The sequence below is a fragment of the Acomys russatus genome, chromosome 21 (assembly GCF_903995435.1).
Source record: "Acomys russatus chromosome 21, mAcoRus1.1, whole genome shotgun sequence".
NCBI classification, from domain to species: Eukaryota; Metazoa; Chordata; class Mammalia; order Rodentia; family Muridae; genus Acomys; species Acomys russatus.
The window spans coordinates 26,223,278-26,245,353 of NC_067157.1; the positions used below are offsets into that span (position 1 = coordinate 26,223,278).

General features: G+C 37.3%; 1 protein-coding gene across 3 annotated transcripts in view; it reads right to left on the reverse strand.

Moving 5' to 3' along the window:
• The window catches only part of Themis (thymocyte selection associated), a 173,682-nt gene extending 152,041 nt beyond the window's left edge, over nt 1-21,641 (reverse strand). For all 3 annotated transcript variants that reach the window (XM_051164136.1, XM_051164135.1, XM_051164134.1), the window contains exon 1: nt 21,322-21,641. In XM_051164136.1, coding sequence (XP_051020093.1) covers nt 21,322-21,412 — 91 coding nt within the window. In that variant the 5' untranslated portion in view covers nt 21,413-21,641. The remainder of the gene's footprint in view (nt 1-21,321) is intronic.
• Between the last annotated feature and the right edge of the window lie 435 nt (nt 21,642-22,076).

Here is a 22,076-nt window from a genome sequence, read left to right on the forward strand (position 1 = left end):
GGGCAGGTCTTCCTATGTCCGGTGCACTAGCATAATCCTTCACAGCAGTAGTGCTCACAGACCAAGGTCCCAGGTAAACTTAGCTCTTTGACAATTAACACTAGCCATCACAGGCCCTGCGTGTGACTCTCGGCAGGCTGAGTCAAAGCAATTTTGTTATCTCACTGCAGTGGTGTTGAACTCAGCGTAAATACAGCTGCACAGATCTGAAGAGCTGCTCACGCAAGATACTGTGTGAGAGCTTCTGACGACCAACAGCTGGATGGTCTCAAGCTAACCTGAGGTCCACATGACTGTGTTTATCCTGATTGCAAAACTTTAAAATAAAATGCTTTGCACATGTAGAATTTGATCTAAGTCCTTCCTGAATCGTACGAGGCCAGTATGCTTGTGGTATGAGTGACCAACTGTAGCCATCTACTTTCAAGGACTAAAGGTTATCAATATCTACCAAGAATCTAATAACAGTGAATGAGCAAATTAATTCCTGCTACTTTGCAACAAAAAAGCTTATTTTCTTTGCAAAGTCTGGCATGTATTTTTTTAATCTTGCATTTTTAAAAATAGTTTATTCTTTGACAATCACACATACATACCACACCACACACACACACACACACACACACACACACACATGCATACAGGTGGATCTTGACCACGTCCACCTCTCCCAACCTCCTTCCTCACATTTACATCATAAAAAGAATTAAATTGGTATTCTTCACTAAGTTGTTTTAATTAATATGGGTGGTTGAATTTCACCTAACAGGACCCTGTGATTTATAATTATAATCATGTAAAAGCATGCAGGCTGTTTTGTGTGGTTCCTTACTGTTCTAAATATAGCTCTGCACCCAGACTGCAACTAGAATGGAAGCCAGCAGCAAAAATATAATTCTAGAGGCTACTTGCCCTATGAATGGAATCTATCAGTAGTTAAATTGAACTGTTAGTAGTTTAATGATAAATTACCAATGAATGGATTTCTCTTCCTGGTAAAGATAGAATGTTCTAAATAGCAAAAAATTAAAATTCCATTCTTCTATCTTTAGTGGAGCAAAACATTCATTTAAATTTAAAGCATGTATTATAAAATTAACTTGTTAAGTATTATACTAAAAGGAAAATATTTTTTCAAAATATTATTTCTATACAGAAAAAGGTTCTCTGAGGTACATAATACAAAAATTCAGGTGGTCAAATTAATAATTGACAGGAACAGTATCAATCCAGGAATTGGATTCTGCATTATCATACAGCATTGATCATACATTGGCATATAGTACCCCTGGTAGTATTCTGCCACTCTTGCCTGACTCCATAGAGGAGACTTCTGTTTCTTTGAGGGTTAGGACCATGCTGTTTCCTTTTTCTCTTTTCTTTTTAACAGTGCATGACCAGTATGAGACACCTCTCACTATGAAAGTAATTGTGAACATAAGAAAGCTTTTATAATTTTCTTCATTAATAGTAGATAAATTCAATCATTAATGGGGCAGTGAGATGACCCAGTGGGCACAGGCATTTGCCATGCAACTCTGGTAATCCTGGCTTTGATCCCTAGACCCCACATTAAGATAGGAGAGAACTGGCCCCACAAAGTAGTCCTCTGAGTCCCCATATGTGTTCCCGTGAGCACACACACACACACACACACACACACACACACACACACACACACACACAGATACACATGGAAACACATACACAGACACATAAACACACAGAGACACACACAATCATACACATACATGACACTAATGATAAAAGTTAAAAGAGGGCATAACTTGACTTGGAAAAGTCTGTTTCTTAAAAAGTTAGTTTGGGTGATTTAGGATCTTTACTCATTCGAAAGTAAGGTTAACTTACAATAAGTAAAAAGAAAGTTAATAAACAAATTGTTCAGGAAAGTAAAATTAAGGAAAAAATAAAATGTTTAGACACTCATATTATTCCTTTTGAAAATCAGAGCAGTCTTGTTAATGACTTCAAAACTAACACAACTTCATTTCAAACATTTCAGGGAAAAAAAACTATTTTAATATACCTTAAACATCTTCTGATGTCAACAGTGAGCATGTTGTTGTTGCTATTGCTGTTGTTGTTGTTGTTGTTGATGATGATGATGGTGGTGGTGGCGATATTGTTAGTCATGATGATGATGTTGGTGTTGGTGTTGTTGATGATGATGTTGGTGGTGGCGATATTGTTAGTCATGATGATGATGTTGGTGTTGTTGTTGATGATGATGTTGGTGTTGTTGATGATGATGATGGTGGTGGTGGCGATATTGTTAGTCATGATGATGATGTTGGTGTTGTTGTTGATGATGATGTTGGTGTTGTTGAGGATGATGATGGTGGTGGTGGCGATATTGTTAGTCATGATGATGATGTTGGTGTTGGTGTTGTTGATGATGATGTTGGTGTTGTTGATGATGATGATGGTGGTGGCGGCGATATTGTTAGTCATGATGATGATGTTGGTGTTGTTGTTGATGATGATGTTGGTGTTGTTGAGGATGATGATGGTGGTGGTGGCGATATTGTTAGTCATGATGATGATGTTGCTGTTTGTGTTGTTGATGATGATGTTGGTGTTGTTGATGATGATGATAGTGGTGGTGGTGATATTGTTAGTCATGATGATGATGTTGCTGTTTGTGTTGTTGATGATGGTGTTGGTGTTGTTGAGGATGATGATAGTGGTGGTGGTGGAGGTGATGATATTTTTGATGTTCATTATGATGATGTTGGTGTTGTTGATGATGATGTTGATGTTGCCATTTAGGCACTTGGATCTGTGGTTAGAATCCATACATCATTCTTGGGCAAGTGTTGTTCATTTCTGATTGACACAAACCTGTGTCACTAAAGCCAACTCATTGAACCTGAGAAAAACACTTCCTTCCTTACTTTTATTTCTAAGAGTCAGAAATTCTAATTACATAACTTAGGAGATAATTAGAATAAGAACATTTCTAACCAGTTATCTTTTTTTTTAATTAAAAAAAGTTTTGTCAAATAGTGATAATTATCTTGTGAAAGTTGCATTATATTTTATTACACAGCTTTGATTAAAATCTCGACTTTTAAATTTAAATACGTATTGGAATTAAACCAAATTAGATGTTTGAATTAACATATGAAGTTTTTGAACTTGAAGAGCATGAATGTTGTACAAGAACATTTCTCCAAACAAGTCTTCTGCTTTTCCCAGACTGACTGGGGTCACATCCTCACTTACACACTGACTTACTTGCTGTTTACCAGCGTCTAACAGAGCCAGCAGTGTCAGCAAATACAGAAGCATGCTACTGCTTTGAGACAAAGATTCTTTGTTTTTCCTTTAGTAATTTTATTCAGTGGTAAATAATTGGCCAAGGACTTGTGCCTGCTAAAATATGCTCAATTCATAGAGCTAACAAAGTTATACATTTCATGACTTTTGCAAATGCCACAGCCAATAAAAATAAAATTGTATTTATTTTGTTCTTTACTGTTCCTTTATACTCATAAGGTGAGGGAAGCCCATACACAAACTAAGTGCATACATAAGGTAGCTCGAGAAATCAGTTCCCAGCACTCCATTTGGCTGCGTTTTATTTCATAGTAGAAACTGATATTTAACAACATATAAGTGAGAATTTTTCAAGAGTGACTACCCCCACTACAGATGTAAATAACATCTACATTTGCCACATCTTCACTTCTGTAAACAACATTAAAAGTACTGGCAGTAATGTTCTTACAGCTTCTGGAAAGAAAAGAAAAAACTGAAATTACCTATTCCAAGTCTTTTCCCTTACTTACAATGCACCTGTTTCAGAGCTTTTTCTTAAATTATAAGACCTGTTTAAGATAAACCTTAGAGAGAAATGTATTGTACTCAAGCAAACACACACACACACACTAGACTTTTAAGCTTCAACTGGTTTTGTTCTTATTTTTAATGTAATATCTAAATGCAATGCACTTATCTTAAATTAACTTCACATTGACCAAAAGCTTGAAGTCTCAAATATTAGCAAATGGAAAACAAAAAAATCATCCCAAAGTTTGTAAATTAAAAAAAAAAATCAGATAAAAATGTTTTTTTTACAAAATGCAGCCCAAAGTAGAACTTTGTATATTGTCGAATAAATAAAATCCCAATATGTTTTCAAACTGAATCAAACCTTTAAAGTGGGGTAATTCAACCTCACAGCCATTTGTTGTTCAACAACATACCAGTCTCACAGAGAAAATTAATATTTATTTAGTAATGATTGATTTCTAAGTCCATCATTTTTAGTGTCTGTGACTATAGATGGCTTGACTCTGACTCTCAGGCACAATTCTACACCTGAGAATTTTCACAGAACTCATACACATGGGGAAAAAAATTCTATCTTAATGAGTGCTTACAATTATAAACTCATATAGGCAAATAGTAATTTTCTGGGTTTTTTGAGCTGATTTTACTTTTAATGTTGCAGACTCTGTGTCACTAAATACATGATTTCATTGTTCTTCATTCACTATAAGACAATATCAATGTTGAAATTTCATATTAAAAAGAAAAATGCTTTGGACATAAGTATATACAATCTGTGAAATATAAATAGATGTAACTAGAGTACCATTCTATAATTTCCAACTTTTCTCTGATTTCACTGCATGGCCCTGATTAATTAAATTTAGGTAGAAAAATATTCAGCTCAATTATCCATAAAATAAAATGCCAGTGGGTAGTAAAATAGGCAGAATTTTACCATCTGAACTGTCATGTAAATATTAAATCAAAAAAGTCTATCCATGTAAGAAATAATTTACTAAATACCATCATTTACTCTACTTCTTCAACCAGTTATAGAGTGAATTCTTCCATGTCAAATTCCTCATGTTGTCACAAAATGAGTAATAATGTATAAAAAGACAAGACAAACCTGCAATCACTTCTTCTCAGTTATGCATGTTACTCAGAAATCAAATCTGAACAGGCAAAACTGCCCTTAGTGTACAGTTATGAAATATCTTGAAGACACTGATGATTTCTATGTGATGCCAACCATGCTAAGATTTCTCACTTAAACCCATTAGGGGGCATAACAAGAAATAACTTTACCACAAGCTTAGCTCCCGGAGAAAACTATGTTAGCCGATAATTGATCATGAACAACGGCAATCATAGTAATAATAACTATTATTATCTCACAAATGATTTCCAGGGGTTAAATAGCTAAAAATATAAGAATTACCTTAAATTGATATTTATATATGAATACATATATAAATGGGTACTAAAGTTGTATGTAGAAAGCATACATGAAGTATTCATTAACATACATTATATTTCTATAAGAACTGTTATTTAATACACTTCATTATATGCGTATTTACATAGTTATGTGTAGAGATGCATATATAAACATATGCATTCAGTATGCTTCTAGATCTAAATATACAGCACAGTTCCTAGCCCATGGTAAGCCTTCAATTTATTAACTGTCATTATTATTACTTTTTAATAAGCCACCTGCTAAAACCCAGCGTTTATCCCTCACACTCTTTCAGCACACAGTCTTACACTGCTTCTTTCCATGGTTGTCTGCCATATATTATCTGCTGTTTGGCTCAGGCACATGTTTGCTTTTACTCTTCTGGCTTGGTTTTGGTTTGGTTTTGCTTTTTGTTCTATAAACCCCTCTTTTCCCTGCATCTCCCATGTTGGTGTTCTTTGCAACTCACATGGTACAGAGTATAACACAGCCCCTGAAATAACAGGTGTCTCCCTCCCGCCTGCAAACCTGTGACCCCAGGCCTGTCAGCTCTGATACGCATTTCTGGCTGTCTAAGGGTTATTTGTAGCCACTGTTTCATAAAGGCTTCAAACTCACTGAGCTGTAACAGATCCATTACTGCTGGCGTCTATCCACCACCCACCTGGGCACCTAACTCCGAAACCCTAGCATCTTCTTTGCTAGCTAAGGTCCTAGAAGGACCTCAGAAACCTAGACAATTCACAACGACCAGGAAACTGTTTCAACACTGCCCTTAGCTCCTTAATGTTTATCTCTTTCAAATCCACTCATATGCATGTTTGCCTTAAACATTCCAGATCTTTCTTGATGTTTTTCCTCTATAGCTTTCAGGTTAGTTCCAATGAATGTGTTTTAATTTTGTCATCGAAAAAGATAGATTGCTGCAGTATTGCGACTATGACGAACACTGCAGCAATGGGCATTTACTTCCTCGTCGCTGTTGGACTAGAAGCCCATGATACACTTATGACTAATATATATTCTTGAGAGGAACACTCTACCGGCTTACTTGCTGCTGCCTTCTGATGTCAGTTTTATGTGCTCTTTTCCCAAAGCGTATATATAAACAAGGAGAGACAGAGCCAGACAGAAAGCACGGGTGATATCTGGTGTCTTGTTCTTTCAGGGATAGACTGCTGTCCCCAGATCACTACCCCACCATTAGGACCTCATTGAGTCTATACAGAAACTCAACATCTTTTGTATAATTAAAGAGCCATTTAAATATGATCACAAGTGGCCTTACTATCCACAACCCCTGATTAGACCACATCGGGAAATTTTAAATTGGATATCCTACCGTTAAACAATTGTCTCTCATTCTAGAAGTTTCATTTTTGCCTAGCCATCTTCTCTTTAGGCTGCAAGATCAGAAACTCCATCACAACGTCTCTGGCACATGCTGACTCTTTTACTCTCACAAGAACTCTAAGAACTGTTTTGTCCTGATGTGCACTTTCACAACTTATTATAAAACGGAGTCTTTAGGACAAAAACTACTTTGTGTATTTTGTAGAAAATAAAACCAAATAAGGGAATAAATGATGAGATGTAATTTGAAGAAATAATTACCATGATTTCAACATATTTTGAAGGAATAACAAATATTATAATACCTGAAATATGGTATTTACATTTGTTTTTACTCCCAATAGTAAAAAACTATTTTCTTAATATTTAACAATTGCTGCAAGAAACACTTTGCACATTATATTTATGGATTTAGCTAAGCCAAATTATGCCTTAATTTCTGCAAATGTGTATGCAGTCTCATCAACATTTTCTCCCTTGGTCAAGAGTAAAAAAACAAATGTCTTCTGCAATCCAAATTGTGGGAAGAAAATGTCTTCACAGTCTTGTCCGAGTTTTGCTAATTCACGTAGCATCTCCATCAGCATTACACTGTGCAAAAAGACTAGGGAGGTCTTCCATCACTTCAGGGGTAACATTTCTGACTCCATCTTTCCATCCTTCTGGCTTCACTGGCTCTTCATTTTGTCCTCAAATATGCTAACACATTTTTCCCTTAAGATTTTACTGAATAATAACAAGTCATCCCTTGGAGAATGATAGACTTTATAAACTCTGTGAGACTTTCTAGAAAATTATCAAATCTCAGAGTAGTCTTAAGAATCCGTCCCCTGGGGGGAGGGAGAGAGAGAGAGAGGGGGGGGGGGGAGGGAGAATTTGTATGACTTTGGGTTAGTCAACATGATAGCAAAAGCATGAGCCATAAAAGGAAAAAAATTATAAGTTGAACTTTATTAAAAGTTGAATCCTTTTTCTTCAAAGGAGGACATCTAGAAATGAATAGGTAGATCATAAAGAGATAATATCTGTATATTTGCATATTTGAAAACTTTTGCAAATCAAATATCCAGAATATGTTAAAATGCATATAATTCAATAACATAGAGAATACAATTCTGCAAAAAGACTGGCAAATGATATGAAGCAACATTTTATTGAAGAAAGAAAAAACACACTGCTAATTAGCACAAGACAAAGTGACCACCATTATCATTACTGAGAATTCAAATTAAAACTACAAAGAGATGTAATAAAAGAGTAGCATTAAGCTTTGGTGAAGATGAGGTAAGATTTGTTTTTCATGTATAATTAGTGGAGCATTACCCAAAATATCTCCAAATGTAAAACAATCTGAGACTCTTAAAGAAGCATGTTGCATTCCATACAACAAAACACTGTTAGGAACAAAAGGAAACAAAATACTAAGACGTTTTCACAATGTGGGTGAACCACAAAAGCATGGTACCAAGTGAAAGATGGTGTGTCAAAAGAGGCCTGGCTGCATGGTTCATACACGAACTGTTTATGGAAGACAAGTATTCAGACAAAAAGCCTGTCAAGGTCACGCTTCAGACTGGAAATGTGAGTGTGGACTGCTGGGAAAACCACTTGAGGTAGCTCTTTGATGTGATGGAAATTGTCTTAGCTAGGTGAGGATGGCACAATCCGTACAAGAAGCCACTGACTTCCATACACCAGAACGTGCTCTACAGAATGTTAACTATACCCCAATAAGGCTGCAAGAAAATGCTGGTGGAAAGAGGCACCCCCCCCCAAATGAAAAGTCTGGTGTGTGAAGGAGGCAGATGAAAACACAAAGGATGTGGGGGATTGTACGCGCAGTGAGCTTCACCGACAAGTGGTTTAGCCAAGCTGATGTGTGATACAAGAGCTTTGCAAAACATGAAAAGAATCCCAGGCAAGCTTTAATGAGAGTAGCCTGCACATTGTGTAACAATGAAGGAGGCACGGCGTAGGTGCTGGAAAAACCGATAAACCAGAAACTTAAATAATGGGACCGAGACGCAATGTAGGGCTTTATTGCTCACCGAAGTTTCTATTTTGAGGGAAAAAAAGAAGTTATTTACAGAAGAGGGACATGTTCTAACACACATATCAGACACATGACTCAGGATAGAGGGTGGAAGACAGAATTGAGGCTTCCAAGGATGCAAGCAGAAAGACAAGTTGGGTGGAAATTTTGATAAGCTTAGCCATAAATCCTGATGGCTTAAAAAACAATGCAATAACTCAAAGTAGTGCAAAGGGATCAGATTCTAGATAAAGCATGGGGGAAATGTCATCATCAACACCTCTCCTGTTAAGAGTTCACTTAAACTTTTGTGAAAATTAGATAATATAGAAAATAATAACTATTTTTGCTTGTAGTGTTATGACTAGTTTTATGCCTCCACAGTTACAAAAATGCTAACCATATGCATGTGATTTTATAAAGTCAAAATAGTTCTTAAAAAAAAAAGTAATAGGATTAAAATGCACTGAGTATTTGCCAAAATTTTAATAACCACAAAAACGAAGTGATGGAATATATGTTGTAAATAGTGGTAGTGTTAGAAAAAAACTAAACAAAATGAATAATCAAGGAAGCCACAGACAATATTTCTTAAACACTAAGGTGAACTCACTTTGCCATGAACAGGTGGGAACAATCTTACTGCAGTAACTTCCCTGAGATTCTCTGAGATTCAAACATGCTAATGTCTAATTGTTTGTAATTAATAAGGACTTCATCCTAATCATAATAACCTCACATTTGACCATGTCCCCTGGAGGGGGAGACCTGGTGGCACTCAGAGGAAGGACAGCAGGTAGCCAAGAAGAGACTTGATACCCTATGAGAATATATAGGGGGAGGTAATCCCCCTCAGGAACAGTCATAGGGGAGGGGACTAATGGGAAAATGGGGGGAGGAATGGGAGGATACAAGGGATGGGATAAACATTGAGATGTAACAAGAATAAATTAATAAGAAAAAATATATAACATTGTGTCATTGTTCCAGTGAGGAAGTTTAGCTTATGTTAAAGTGTAGGTGTTCTAAAGAACCCCAAAATAGAGGAATTTCAGCAATAAGACACACAGCTTATTACACTGCACGCCAGCAGAGAAGGATGGGGACAGGCTTTCTGTTAATCCTGGTTACCTAGCAACTCAGGCTGTTGGGAGTTCCATTTGACAGTCTACAAGGATGGAATATGCCAATTTATGCACTGGTTTTTAAAGCACACATTCCTAAATGACACTCACTACCGCTCATATAGTCACCTGTGTAACTAAGTCATGTTATCCTATGAGCAGAAAAACACATGCCTCCCAAACATTCACAAGTAAAATAAATTGAGACCTTTAATTTTCTTCTTATATGCTTCTCGGTTTATAAACTACCTTTCACCTGATTGGAGATGATATGATTATAGAGATCAATGTATCCTTAACATGTTATTTGTATCCAGGGCTTGAACCCCGAATAGTTCATGTGAGTATGGTAAAGAGCGCTTGAGAATTGCTACCTTCTAACTGCTTCTTGCACGATAGACAATGACTTTGCCAATGTCTACGGAGAAACTTGAGAATTGGAGACAATAGATCATACGGAGGAGGGAACACTCCTACCAACTCAAGCTTCCTAGTCGGGTGCACTCAGTCGTTTCCTGAGATGACTAAAACTAGAATTATGAAGATTTTCCGACATGAGACTTGATACCCACAAATATTAATTATAAACCTGCCTTGTGCATATTTCACATATGTTCATATTGGGCTCCTGTAAGCCCTGCAAAAATAGTACTTAAGTGATTTAAATTACAATCATCAGCATCATACTGCATAGCATTTAGTGAATATTTTCAGTAATGAATATATTTAGTATTTTCAATTATTTTCTGTTCCTATTCTTACATAAGAATATCAATAATTAATGTTATAATAAAATATGAAAATATATATAATAAAATATAAAAACTGAATTAAAGGTTCAAGTTATTTAAATTATAATTATCTTATCTTTACCCATTTTATAATTTTTATATCATATATGGTCTAGAATGACTATAAATGTCAATAGGGTAATGCATATATGGAGTATAATCTATAATATATGCAATCGTCACTTACAACACAATCTTTGGCACTCAGTTGGTAAGGGTTTTGATTGAATAAATTCTGATCAGTTGGATCATAGATAGATCACTCCAGTCTTGAATAAGCTTTCTCTATAACCAAAGCTGGCTTTTCAGTAATGCTTCTGAGATTTATACTTAGATGAATTAACACATATTTCACTCTCCTCCTCCACATCCCAGGGCCAGTACTCTGTCCAATACCCACTTACTCACTCAACAGCTTTCATCAAAGCCCTGTGTGACTCTTCAGTCCTCTCTTTGCCTCACACTCGCTAAAACCTTTCAAGAGTCCTCACAGGTTAAAAACATGCCTAGGACTGTCTCTGTGTTTCCAGTCTAAACCAAAGCCCCACTGCCTTCTGTAACGGTGCGTGGTCTCCTAATCTGTCTCCCCCACTCCTTGCCGCTTGCTGCACTCTGCCTTGTGCTCTCCAGAGCAGCAGCAGTAATCTTTGCAAACAGCTCCCAGGCCCCTCACCCATCACCTACAGCACAATCTCTGGCATTCAATCCCATGCTCGACTTCCTATAATGCTCAACATACAAGGATATATTTTTTCTCCTAATCATTTAATGTCCAAATGATTTTTCCCCCTCTGTTCTCTCCATGTCTCTCGTTGTCCACATCATCTCTGCTCTTTGGAATGTCTTTCCTGATCACCTCATTTTACGTGTAGCCCCGTTTACGTCAGCCCCACCTGGTGCTGTTATCAATCAGTACGGCCTTCCATCTTTCTACCAGCTTTGTCTTCTGAATCTCTCCCCTACGTTGCTTCGCCTCAATCCCATGACTCTCATCCCTGCCCCCACTTCTTAACCACATGAGACAAGCTCTTTGCAGGTTTATACTTGCTCTGCCCTCGACAAGAGTGCAATTTCCCCAAGTAGTTGCAGTGCACATTTCCTTCATGCATTCAAACCCGGCTCAAATTTCATTTCATCGAGGCTGTCCCAACCCAGGGGAGAAATGTTGGGGCCTTGATTTTAGGTATAAGGGAAATGAACAGCTCAGCCTATTCTTTGGGAGTAGGAAAGTCAGGACTTGCTTATTTGTGGGAAAAACAAAATTAAGGGGTGAATCCTGATCACCCTAGCATACCCCTCCCTTCACCTGCACTGACTCTGTTAGCATACATTTACATGTATAATTTCTCCAAAAAGAAAGTAGCTTTGCATTTTGTTCCTAAAGCAATCCTGGCCTCTCGGACTATAATTCCTGATAATGAATTTTTTTTTAATTTATGGAAGGCATTCTATGCTGACATAAGCTTAATATTTGCCTGTAAAACATGTTTTAATGAACCTTCTCATTTAGTTACTATTTTCTACCCTTTGTATTTATATTTTGAAGTTAATTTATAAAGATCTGGTATTTTTGCCCATTGTATGTGCTAATAGAATTACGTAATTGCCACATAGAATCCCAGTGAAGTTTATGTACTCATCACCTGGCTCACCTTGGCTCTGTTCATGAATATTTATAAGTAGCTAATTTAGTTATTTTTCAGTTTGGCTTTGGTTTTTGATACAAGATATTACTATGCAGCCCAGGCTAGGCTCCAACATCAGCTCTTCCTGCTTCCTGTTCTTGCTTCCTGAGTGTGGAGTTACAGGAATTTACCACCATACTGGCTTCCTTATGGAGTTTCATTCTTTTAAAAGAATGAAACGTTTTAAAAGGTGAATAATGATTGATCATTTCACGACCATTTAGTTAGTAGTGCCCACTTCTACACACACAATAACTAAATAAATGTAAAAAGAACTTACATGGCATATGAACTGCTCTACATTTTATATTTACTTTGTGTTGACAGGAATTAGAAATGCAGGATATTTATATCCTATCTACTATATTTACTGTTCATATATCCTTTGGTTTGGAGTTTAACATTATTTGGGATATATATATACACACACACACACATCTATATACCCATACATATTTTAGTTAAAAAATTTTAAGATGTGTTTACTTTTTCTTTTATGTATATGAATGTTCTGCATACATTTCTGTCTACGTGCCATGGTTCCTAAGGAAGTTATAAGAGGAGTTGGACCTCCTTTAACTGAATTTACATAGGGTTGAGCTGCCAACTGTACTGGGAACTGAACCTGGGTCCTCTGCAAGAGCAGCACAGCAAATACTCTTAGCCACTGAACCTTCTTTACAGCACCCTAGAAATGTACTTTCTTAAGTTCCTAGCTTAATATTTTATAAGGCCTTTTAGTGAGTTTTTGTTAATGTCTTGTTACTTGTTTTTTTTTTTCATCCTCTGGATTCTACCTGTATTGTATATGAAGCAGTAAGAATTGAATTATTTGGGTCTTGTTTTGTTTGTTTGTGTTTGTTTAGAAATGGTTGATAAGTTTTTCTTGTCACTATGTGGTAATAGTCATATTTATGATTCACAGAATAATTACTGTGGGCTACGTGTCTGGGTAAATATGTTCACTTCATCTTTAGCTCAGCCTTTAAGGTGAGGCGAATCCTCATTTTCATAACAGAGGACAGAGCAAATGCTGCACGTTGAAGTTAAAGGTCGGACCATCCCTCATGTTAACTTACCCAGGAGGCAGAGATCTGAATTTACAACCTACAGGGATGCTTCCATTAGTAGGACAGGAGCACTTTCCAAAGCTGAAGAGCAAGAAGTATGTTAGGCTTTTCCAGCACAGTTCCTGTTACCATGGTGGTCTCCAGTGAAGAGACTCCAGTCTGGTCCCACAGAACCTCACATCACCTCATGATGGTTGTTATCAATTTCAACCTCTCTTAAAGTACTAAGGCTTTAAAACCCTTAACATAGGGCATGCTCCGTGCCATAGCATAAAGCAAACAGCAGACAATGAAAATAAAACCAAGACAATAACTTGTTCTCCAGTGAAACGTAATAAAATGCATTAAAAGTGGAAGAATGGCTAAATTAAATCCTACATGAATAATCAACAAATGGCCACTGAGTTTAAAAGAAAATAAATTGTAATTAGAATTGAGAAGCAATGAGGGCTAAAGTGAGGCTCTCTTGAAATCCTGCCAAAGTAGCCCAGAGACTGTGGCAAGAGGAACAGTCTCACCACAACCTGGCTCTTTCTCAAGCAAAAAAAAAAAAAAAAAAAAAAAAAGAGTTGAGTAGGGAGACTGCGCCATCCTAAGGGATGAGGAGAGTAGTTTCCAACTGGCCTACATGGCAAGGGCCTGTCTGAAAATGCTACATAACAAGAACGCCTAGATAAACATTTTAATGTTAAATGTGGCTGGAAAGACAGAAGTAATGATTTTGAGTGACTACAATTCAGCAGAGGGAGTTAGAGAAATCCCAAAGAACAGAGATTTGAGAATAAAAAGTCATGAAAATTAAATCAGAAATCAATGAAAAAACAAAATAATAGAGAATATTAATAAAATCAAACTGTTTTGTTTCCAAATAATTTCATATTTGGAGGTTCTTAGTTATGTTCTACCAAATTTGCAAGAAGTTAAAACATTTTTAAAGGGCATTCATTATCTTAGAAACTAGAAAACAAGAAAATCTACAGGGCCCATTTCAGAAAGCTAAAGCTATCTTGAATCTAAAATAGACAAGTCTACTGGCTAATTTAGTTATGCTTAAAAATATGAAAATCTTGGCTATAAAGGGTAAACAGCAAGCTTTGGTACCACAGTGGACAAAGTGGCTGTGGTACTGATGCCAGCCTTGGTGAACTGAGAAGATGGAGGACATCTTGTGGGCCCTCATCCAGGATTTTGGAATTGTGACTAGTAGTTTCCACTCCTGGAGGACCCTAGCCACTAAGGAGGGTACCCCAGACCCAGGTTACCAAAGCTGTTAGTAGTATCCATGGGAAGCTATAGGCAAACATCAGCTTTGTGAGAGCAGTTTCTTGGTTCCAATCTCAGCTTGCTATTTTCAATGAGCAACTAGGTCCTACATAACCCAGGGACCTTTTGGAAAGGTTCTTCTCACTCATACTCTGTCCTATGGAAGGGATGGGACACCCCAACTGCCCTGACACTTAGCCTGATACATATAAAAAGATCTCACCAAAGCTCTCCAAGTGTCCCCCACTGTAAGTATTTAAAGCCAGTTTAAATAACGTGTGTGTGTGTGTGTGTGTGTGTGTGTGTGTGTGTGTGTGTGATATAGTTAAAGATAACTCAAACAGACTAAAAAGAGAAAACATGCTGTTAGCTCAATGGTAAATAGCATTAATTCCAAAGCCATTTAAACGCCTACAAAACAAGGAAAAGACAGGAGTAGCTTTAAGTAAAAATTAAATGACAATACTGAGAACTTAATGGAGGAATAGTTGATGATGTTCTTTGTGGATAAGATGGGACAGGGATTCCCACTCTCAGCGTAGCTCTGCCCGATACCACAAAGGTACAGAAGAAACACAAAAATAGTTATGAGCAAGAATAACCTTAGATGACTTCTAAGCATACCAGTCTCTAATTAGGTGAGCCAATGAAATAAAAAAAGACACACTACTAAAATTTATTTGAGGATTTTTCAATGTGCTGACAGTATTTGAGTGCATCCTCTAGTGGGTATGACTAGGGGAAAAAAGCAATATGTTACCTTGTTACTATAGCAACATGAATACACATGTGTGTCTGTGAGTTTTTTTTAGCAATTGGACTAGGATATATGATGACTACTCTATACCAAGATTGTTTTATATTTTAGTTCTTTTTAAAGATTTATTTTCTTATTTTTAATTATATGAATGTGAGTATGCTTGCATGTGGGTATGTACATGTGAATGCATGTACCAACAGAGGCAGGATCAGATCCTCTGGAGCTGGAGTTAAAGGTAGTTATAGGTCACCTGATATGGGTGCTGGGAACCAAAACTGGGTCCTCAAAGAGGTCTATGCATTTAAATCATTGAGCCATCTTTTTATCCCATTGCTTTGTTTTTTTTGCTTGTTTGTTTTGTTTTGTTTTATTAATTTATTCTTGTTACATCTCAATGTTTATCCCATCCCTTGTATCCTCCCATTCCTCCCCCCCCCATTTTCCCATTATTCCCCTCCCCCCATTGCTTTGTTTTAATAAAAAACAAACAAGAGGATTACTGTGAGTTCAAAGCCATTCTGAACAGCATAGTGAGATCCTGTCTCAAAACAGTAAAAATAAAGTTTGATAACTTCAACTTTACATGGATCCTGGCAATGACTGTACAAGCAATAAAAAATTTAAGCTAATAATATTCCCTAAAAGATATATAAAAATGCTTTAAATATAAAAAAACCAAATACCTAATGAACTTGATTTTGCTGTACACATAAAGCTTTGCTTGAAATTAAAAAAAAAAAATCAATGTAGAAAAAGAAACTTACATAATCATAGAAATTACAGAGGAAATATTTAATAAAACCTGCTCAGGATTTTTATTTTTAATAGCCATTACAAAAAAGGAACAGAAAATTCTGTAATCTAAAATAAACAACCTTAATGAAGAATTACGGATGCTCTCTGAGGCTGTAAACATGACCAGGTGACCTTCACTACTAACCCTGTTTGGCTGTATGGTAGAAACAGGACCCAGTGCTGCAAGGGAAAGAAGAAAGGAGAAACCAGATCTCAAAAAATTTAAATGTGTCCAAAATATCAACAATATTCTAAAAAGTATATCTTAAAGATATGTTTTTTAATTCAGCAAACATAACCAAATTTATGAAAACATGAAAGAATTTCTAGTTTTGGTTTTCAGTTTGGCTTGTTTTTTGTTTTATTTTGTTCTTATATAGGTTTCCATTCTATATCTTAGACTGGCCTGAAACTTTTTATCCCAGGATGGCCTCCAGCCTTTAGCTTCAGTCTCCCTAGCACTAGGATTATAAACATGAGCTACCACAGTTGCTTAAGATTCCATTTATTAATATATTGGTGTGAAAAATACTCAGAATAAATGCAAAAACAATGAAGATATTAACAACAACAAAATCACAAACACTACCAACCAAGAAGAAAAGAGACTTGAGAGGCAAATCCAGCTCAGAGATTGGAAAACTTAATGTTACAGCGATGTGAATTTTCTGTAAATGATACACTGCTGATCAGAATCCAGAGAGGGCTTGTGTGGAGATGGACAAGTTAATTCTGACACATAAGTGAAAAGTCAAAGAGGCCCACTTAAAGAATAAAAACACACTGGAAAGCTTACGCCACATCAGTCGTTTTCAAGTTTGACGCACTTTATACTCATCAGGGAGACGTCTAGGGGCCTGCCAGCAATACCTCACCTCTCACATAATTAAATCTTTACTTGTAGAGACACATCCAGACACTGATAATCTTAGAAACATGTCAGATGTTTCATATGTGCAATCAAGTGAGAGAACCACAGCCCCGCAGCATAAACATGCACTCAGACAGTGAAACAGTGTAAAGAACCATCCCGTGAGTGAAGAAGCAGAGACGCCACTAAAAGAGACCCTGGTCTGATGCACAGTACATATGTCGAGGGGCCACAGGACAGCATTAGCAAAAAGAGTTTTCTAGCATGGTATGCTGTGCGATCCCTCTAATCCTATCTCTTGAAAGCCAGAGGCAGAAGAATTTCTGTGAATTCAAGACCAGTGTGGGGCACAAAGTGAATTCCTAACTAGCCAGCGCTGCATAGTGAGATGTTATCTTTCTCTCTCTTCTTCTTCTCTTTCAATAACATTGTACTAATTAGCTCTCCAGAAGAATCATATAGATCTTGGCCCTCATTTCAAAGCATATATAAAACAATCACTTGCGAGCAGACAACAGGTGTAAAGGAAAAAAGTAAATAATTGAATTTCTAGTGACTAACATATAATGTTTTCATAATTCAAGATAAAGAAACATTTCCTTAACAACATATAATAGAAATGCAGTTATGAACTGAGCACTCTAACAGTAAAATTGAAAACTTCCCCTCATGAAAAGTACTCCTAAAAAAGGGAAATGCTAAGCTAAGCAGTGGGAGAAGATATTCACAACAGAAAACAGATGGTCATGTACACACACACACACACACACACACACACACACACATACATATAAATACACTTGTAGTCAAGTCATCAATAGTTCTTTGTGTGTGCGTGTGTGTGTGTGTGTGTGAGTGCGTGTGTGTGTGCGTGCATGCTGTCGCTTGTCAACAGCAGCTTTTTGTTTTCCTCAATGAGGAGTGTTGCTCATGTTGTGAGCCTTCATTAACTCAAAGTGAAGCAGTTAAAAATATTTATCCTATTAGAATAGGCTACATCTTTTTAACAACTCATTCCAAAAAGGAAAGAAGGCAAAAAAAAAAAAAAAAAAAAAAAAAAAAACCTTAAAAAAACCTAATATAAATGAGCCAGACCTAGGAATCGTGTCCTAAAGAGAATCTGCAAACAGCCCAGAATAAAAGAGAAAGCGTCTTCTATCTATTAGACAAAAGGTAGACACGAATAAAAACCTTCATTCAGTGCAGTGTTCCTACCACAGAGACTACAGGCAAGATGAACAGTCACAGCAAATGGCACCAGGTATGTTAGCAGGAACCCTCAGAGACTTCTGATGAAAACATAGATAAACAACCACTTTGGGAACTTCTCTTTTGCTGCCCACCAAGCACAATACACAGGCCATTTGACATAGAAACTTGGTTTATTTTTATATTCCTGTGAATGTGGATGTAGAAGACTGTCGTGACAAAATGCTACCAGTGATGTCACACCAGAAATAATCTAAGTGTCCATCGGCAGTAGAATGGGTAAGTATACTTCAGCATAGTCCTCCAATACTGTATTATACACTACTAGAACTGCGGTTCTGCATTATAAACCTGGGCTCTCCATGGGCTGAAAATGGGAGGGTGGCAAACTGAAGACATGCCTTGGCTATGGAGTGAGTTCAAAGGCAGCCTCTGGCCTTTAGTGAGGCCCTGTACCAAAATAAAAAGTGCAGAGAGGGTTGGGGCTGTTGCTTAGTGGGAGAGCACTTGCCCGGATGCACAAGGGCTTAGTTTCAATCCCTAGTTCTGAGAGAGAGAGAGAGAGAGAGAGAGAGAGAGAGAGAGAGAGAGAGAGAGAGAGAGAGAGAGAGAAGAGAAGCTGTTATACACAGAAAATAAATAAATTGTATGAAATAGTGTACAGTACCTCGATAATACATGTTTGTCAACTAAAAGAGTACATACTATAATTTTCCACTTATACAACTCCGAATGAACAAAAGTCATGGAGTATTGGTTAAGTTGGGGAAGGAAGTAGATAACAAGTAAAAAAGTATGTAAGATGAGTCTTCTAGAATACTTGCAATTTTCTATTTCTCAGGTGATGTTTACATGGATGTACTTATTGTATCAAAATTCATCTTAATTAAGTTGTAACACAGTGGTAAAGTCATAAAGAATGAAGACAATGATATGAACAGGTTTCTTTTATAAACAATATTAAATTACCATTTCTTCAACTTACTATATATATAAATCAATAAAATTATTCATTAGATTTCTTAAAGAATCTATTCTTTTAAAAATTGTTCATTAAACATCTGTGAATAGCTAAGTTAGCTTTGGACGCAGAGTAAAAACAAGGGAATCACATGTACATCGAACACATAGTAACACTAATTTCAAGGCTTCCATTTTTAAACAGTATACTATTGGGAATAAATAATTTAAAAACTCAATTAGTGGAACAGGAGAGGTATTTCAAAGACAAATGTTGTATAGGCATATTGTTGGGTTTGGAAGCAACAAAATGGTACTGGGAAGTCAGACTTAATATGTACAAAAATGTAAAACCAGCTCTTTGTATATCTCATAGCAATGCGTCTTCAAATAAACCAAAAACCAAATATAAAGTCTGAAACTCTTCCTAGATAGGTAGCAAGACCTCTTCTGTGGAGCCCCAAAAGCATAAGCCATGAGACACGTGAAGCAGCTGATGGCTACATTAGAGGCATAATCCCCAATGAGGCAGGAGCTGGACATGGTCAAAGATGACCTGATCCTAGTCTATTCACAAACACTTAAGTAGAGCCTCATAATAGCCTCAGTGGGACTAGTACCAAGTCACTACCTTTCAGGGGTATGGAGACATGTAGGTGTGTGAGGTGTGTATGTGTCAATCTTCTGGGGGCCGGGGTAAGGTGAGACTGAATAATGACTCCCTCACAGCTTGATAAGCCCACTGGAAACTGAAAACATACAAATTCCCAGACATATTGCACCTAACAACTCAGTCTATTCCATCCTAATCATGCGCAGAACATGCCATGGTTACAGTGAGTGAAATCATCTGACACCGTGACCATTTTATTACTAAGTGTTTAAAATCCTACCTAACTTATTGGCTACTGTACTTAAAATACGGGAGGGGGGTGTGGGGGGGGGAGCCTCAGTGATTTGTGCATTTTCACTATGTTGAAAGTAAAAAAATTGGACATTTAACCATGGGAAGTCAAAGACAGCAGTGAGTGTAAAAGCTCATGTGCCAAGCATTATTTATTTGCCTACTAGTTTGTCTAGAACCAATTCTATATTTTACTTCAATTCTCCTGTTCTTGTAAGCAAAAATAGATATCTACCTAGAAAATACTTTCAGAACCTTATATATAACCAAACTAACATTTTTTTTTTTTTGGTGTTTCAAGACAGGGTTTCTCTGTGTAGCCCTGGCTGTTCTGGAACTTGCTGTGTTGACCAGGCTGGCCTCAAACTCAAAAATCTGCCTGCCTCTGCCTTCTGAGTCCTGGGATTAAAGTGGTGCACCACCACTGCCCAGCCAAAACTAACAACTTTAAAATGCTAGAATACATATTGGGGATTTTACATATTGTAGTAAGTTAGACCAGAATTCAGTGGCTTAGCGTATAATATTTTTCATTGAACTTTGACTTTTCAACCTCAATTTTTAAAGAGTATTTTATGGTCAATAGGTACTAATTTCTCTATCTTTAAATAAATTTGCCCACTATTTAAGGAGTTTGGAGTGGGGCCACTACAGAAAGGCGGGAACACAAACATAAGGCAAGCTTAGAAGTCTCAATTTGGCAGCATTCCTTCATAAGGACTGTGCCCTTGATAGTCGCTATCATTTTGGGTGAACCAAAACAAGTTCAGTTGTACTTTGGGTTTTGCTTTGTTGTTGTTGTTGTTGTTTTAATAGTCTAGAAACAAGCATCAACAACATTAAACTTTTTTACCTGACTACAACTAATTTCAAACAGTAGGCAGCAGCAGAGGCTTATTTGCGTTGACCTGTTGAGTGCCCGCGAATGAAAAGGTTACCATACATAGTTTCACATGCCCATCTTTCTTAGAGCCTTAGTTTCTCCCTTCTTCACCAGCTGCTGGGTCTCTACTATTCAGCCATTCAGCGTGAGTGTGAGTGTGTGTTTGTGTGTGTGTGTGTGTGTGTGTGTGTGTGTGTGTGTACTCACCTTCTCCTGTAGGTATGCTGAAGATTGAACTTATTGCAACTCTGAGCAATACACACAGCCTCTCCACATATTCTTGGTTAAAATCTCTCCCACAAATTATCAAGAGGCTTTATAAGAAAATTCTACAGAGTTTAAGAATTAGAGAAGTACTTACCTTCGAAGTAGATGCCTGACTGGATTTCTAGGACCCTGGGGAGCGTCCTTAGGTCAAGGGAGTTGACGAATTCTTCCAGTGATAAAGCCATCGTTCAGTCTCCGGTGTTGTATAGATCTGATTTTTACAAAAGCTTGTGGCTTCTGGATGTCAATTGTCTGCAGTTGCTGTCTTTGCTCATACTTCCTTCCTCAGGCAAGCAGAAGGTGAAAAGGGAGCAGAGTCAGGGTAGAGCAGCCCTAGGTGGAGAGGTGCTTGTCCGCAGGGGCAGTTCTTCACAGTTTCTACCTGGGGGAGGGAGGAGGTCACACTGGAAGGCAGGCACAGGAGAAAAAGTTTGAGGGGGGGGGAAGAGAGGCAGAATAGGCAGGAGACAGTGAGTATGCCTCTTTTTGTTCTCCTTGTGGCTTCATTTCCTTCTGACACTGAGGTAGAACCGAGTGGGGGTGGGGTATGTTTGTCTGAACTGACAGTACCCAAAGTAATGAGATTGGCAAGTCACTGATTCTTGTGCATCCACAGCAGTGGCAAGAATGAGTGGCCTGTGGCATGACCACCGGACACGGCCAGAATGTGAGACCAATGTCTTACCATAAAAATGGCCCTGCAATCAGTTCATTACTCCTTTGCATCTAGAGTTTAGCTATGTGCTTTATTTGCATACTGGTGGTGCTTTTATATTAAACTTGGTTACAAAAGAAGCTGGTGTCAGCTGGTTTTAGAAACCTGATACTCTGAGAAGGCATATAAACCAC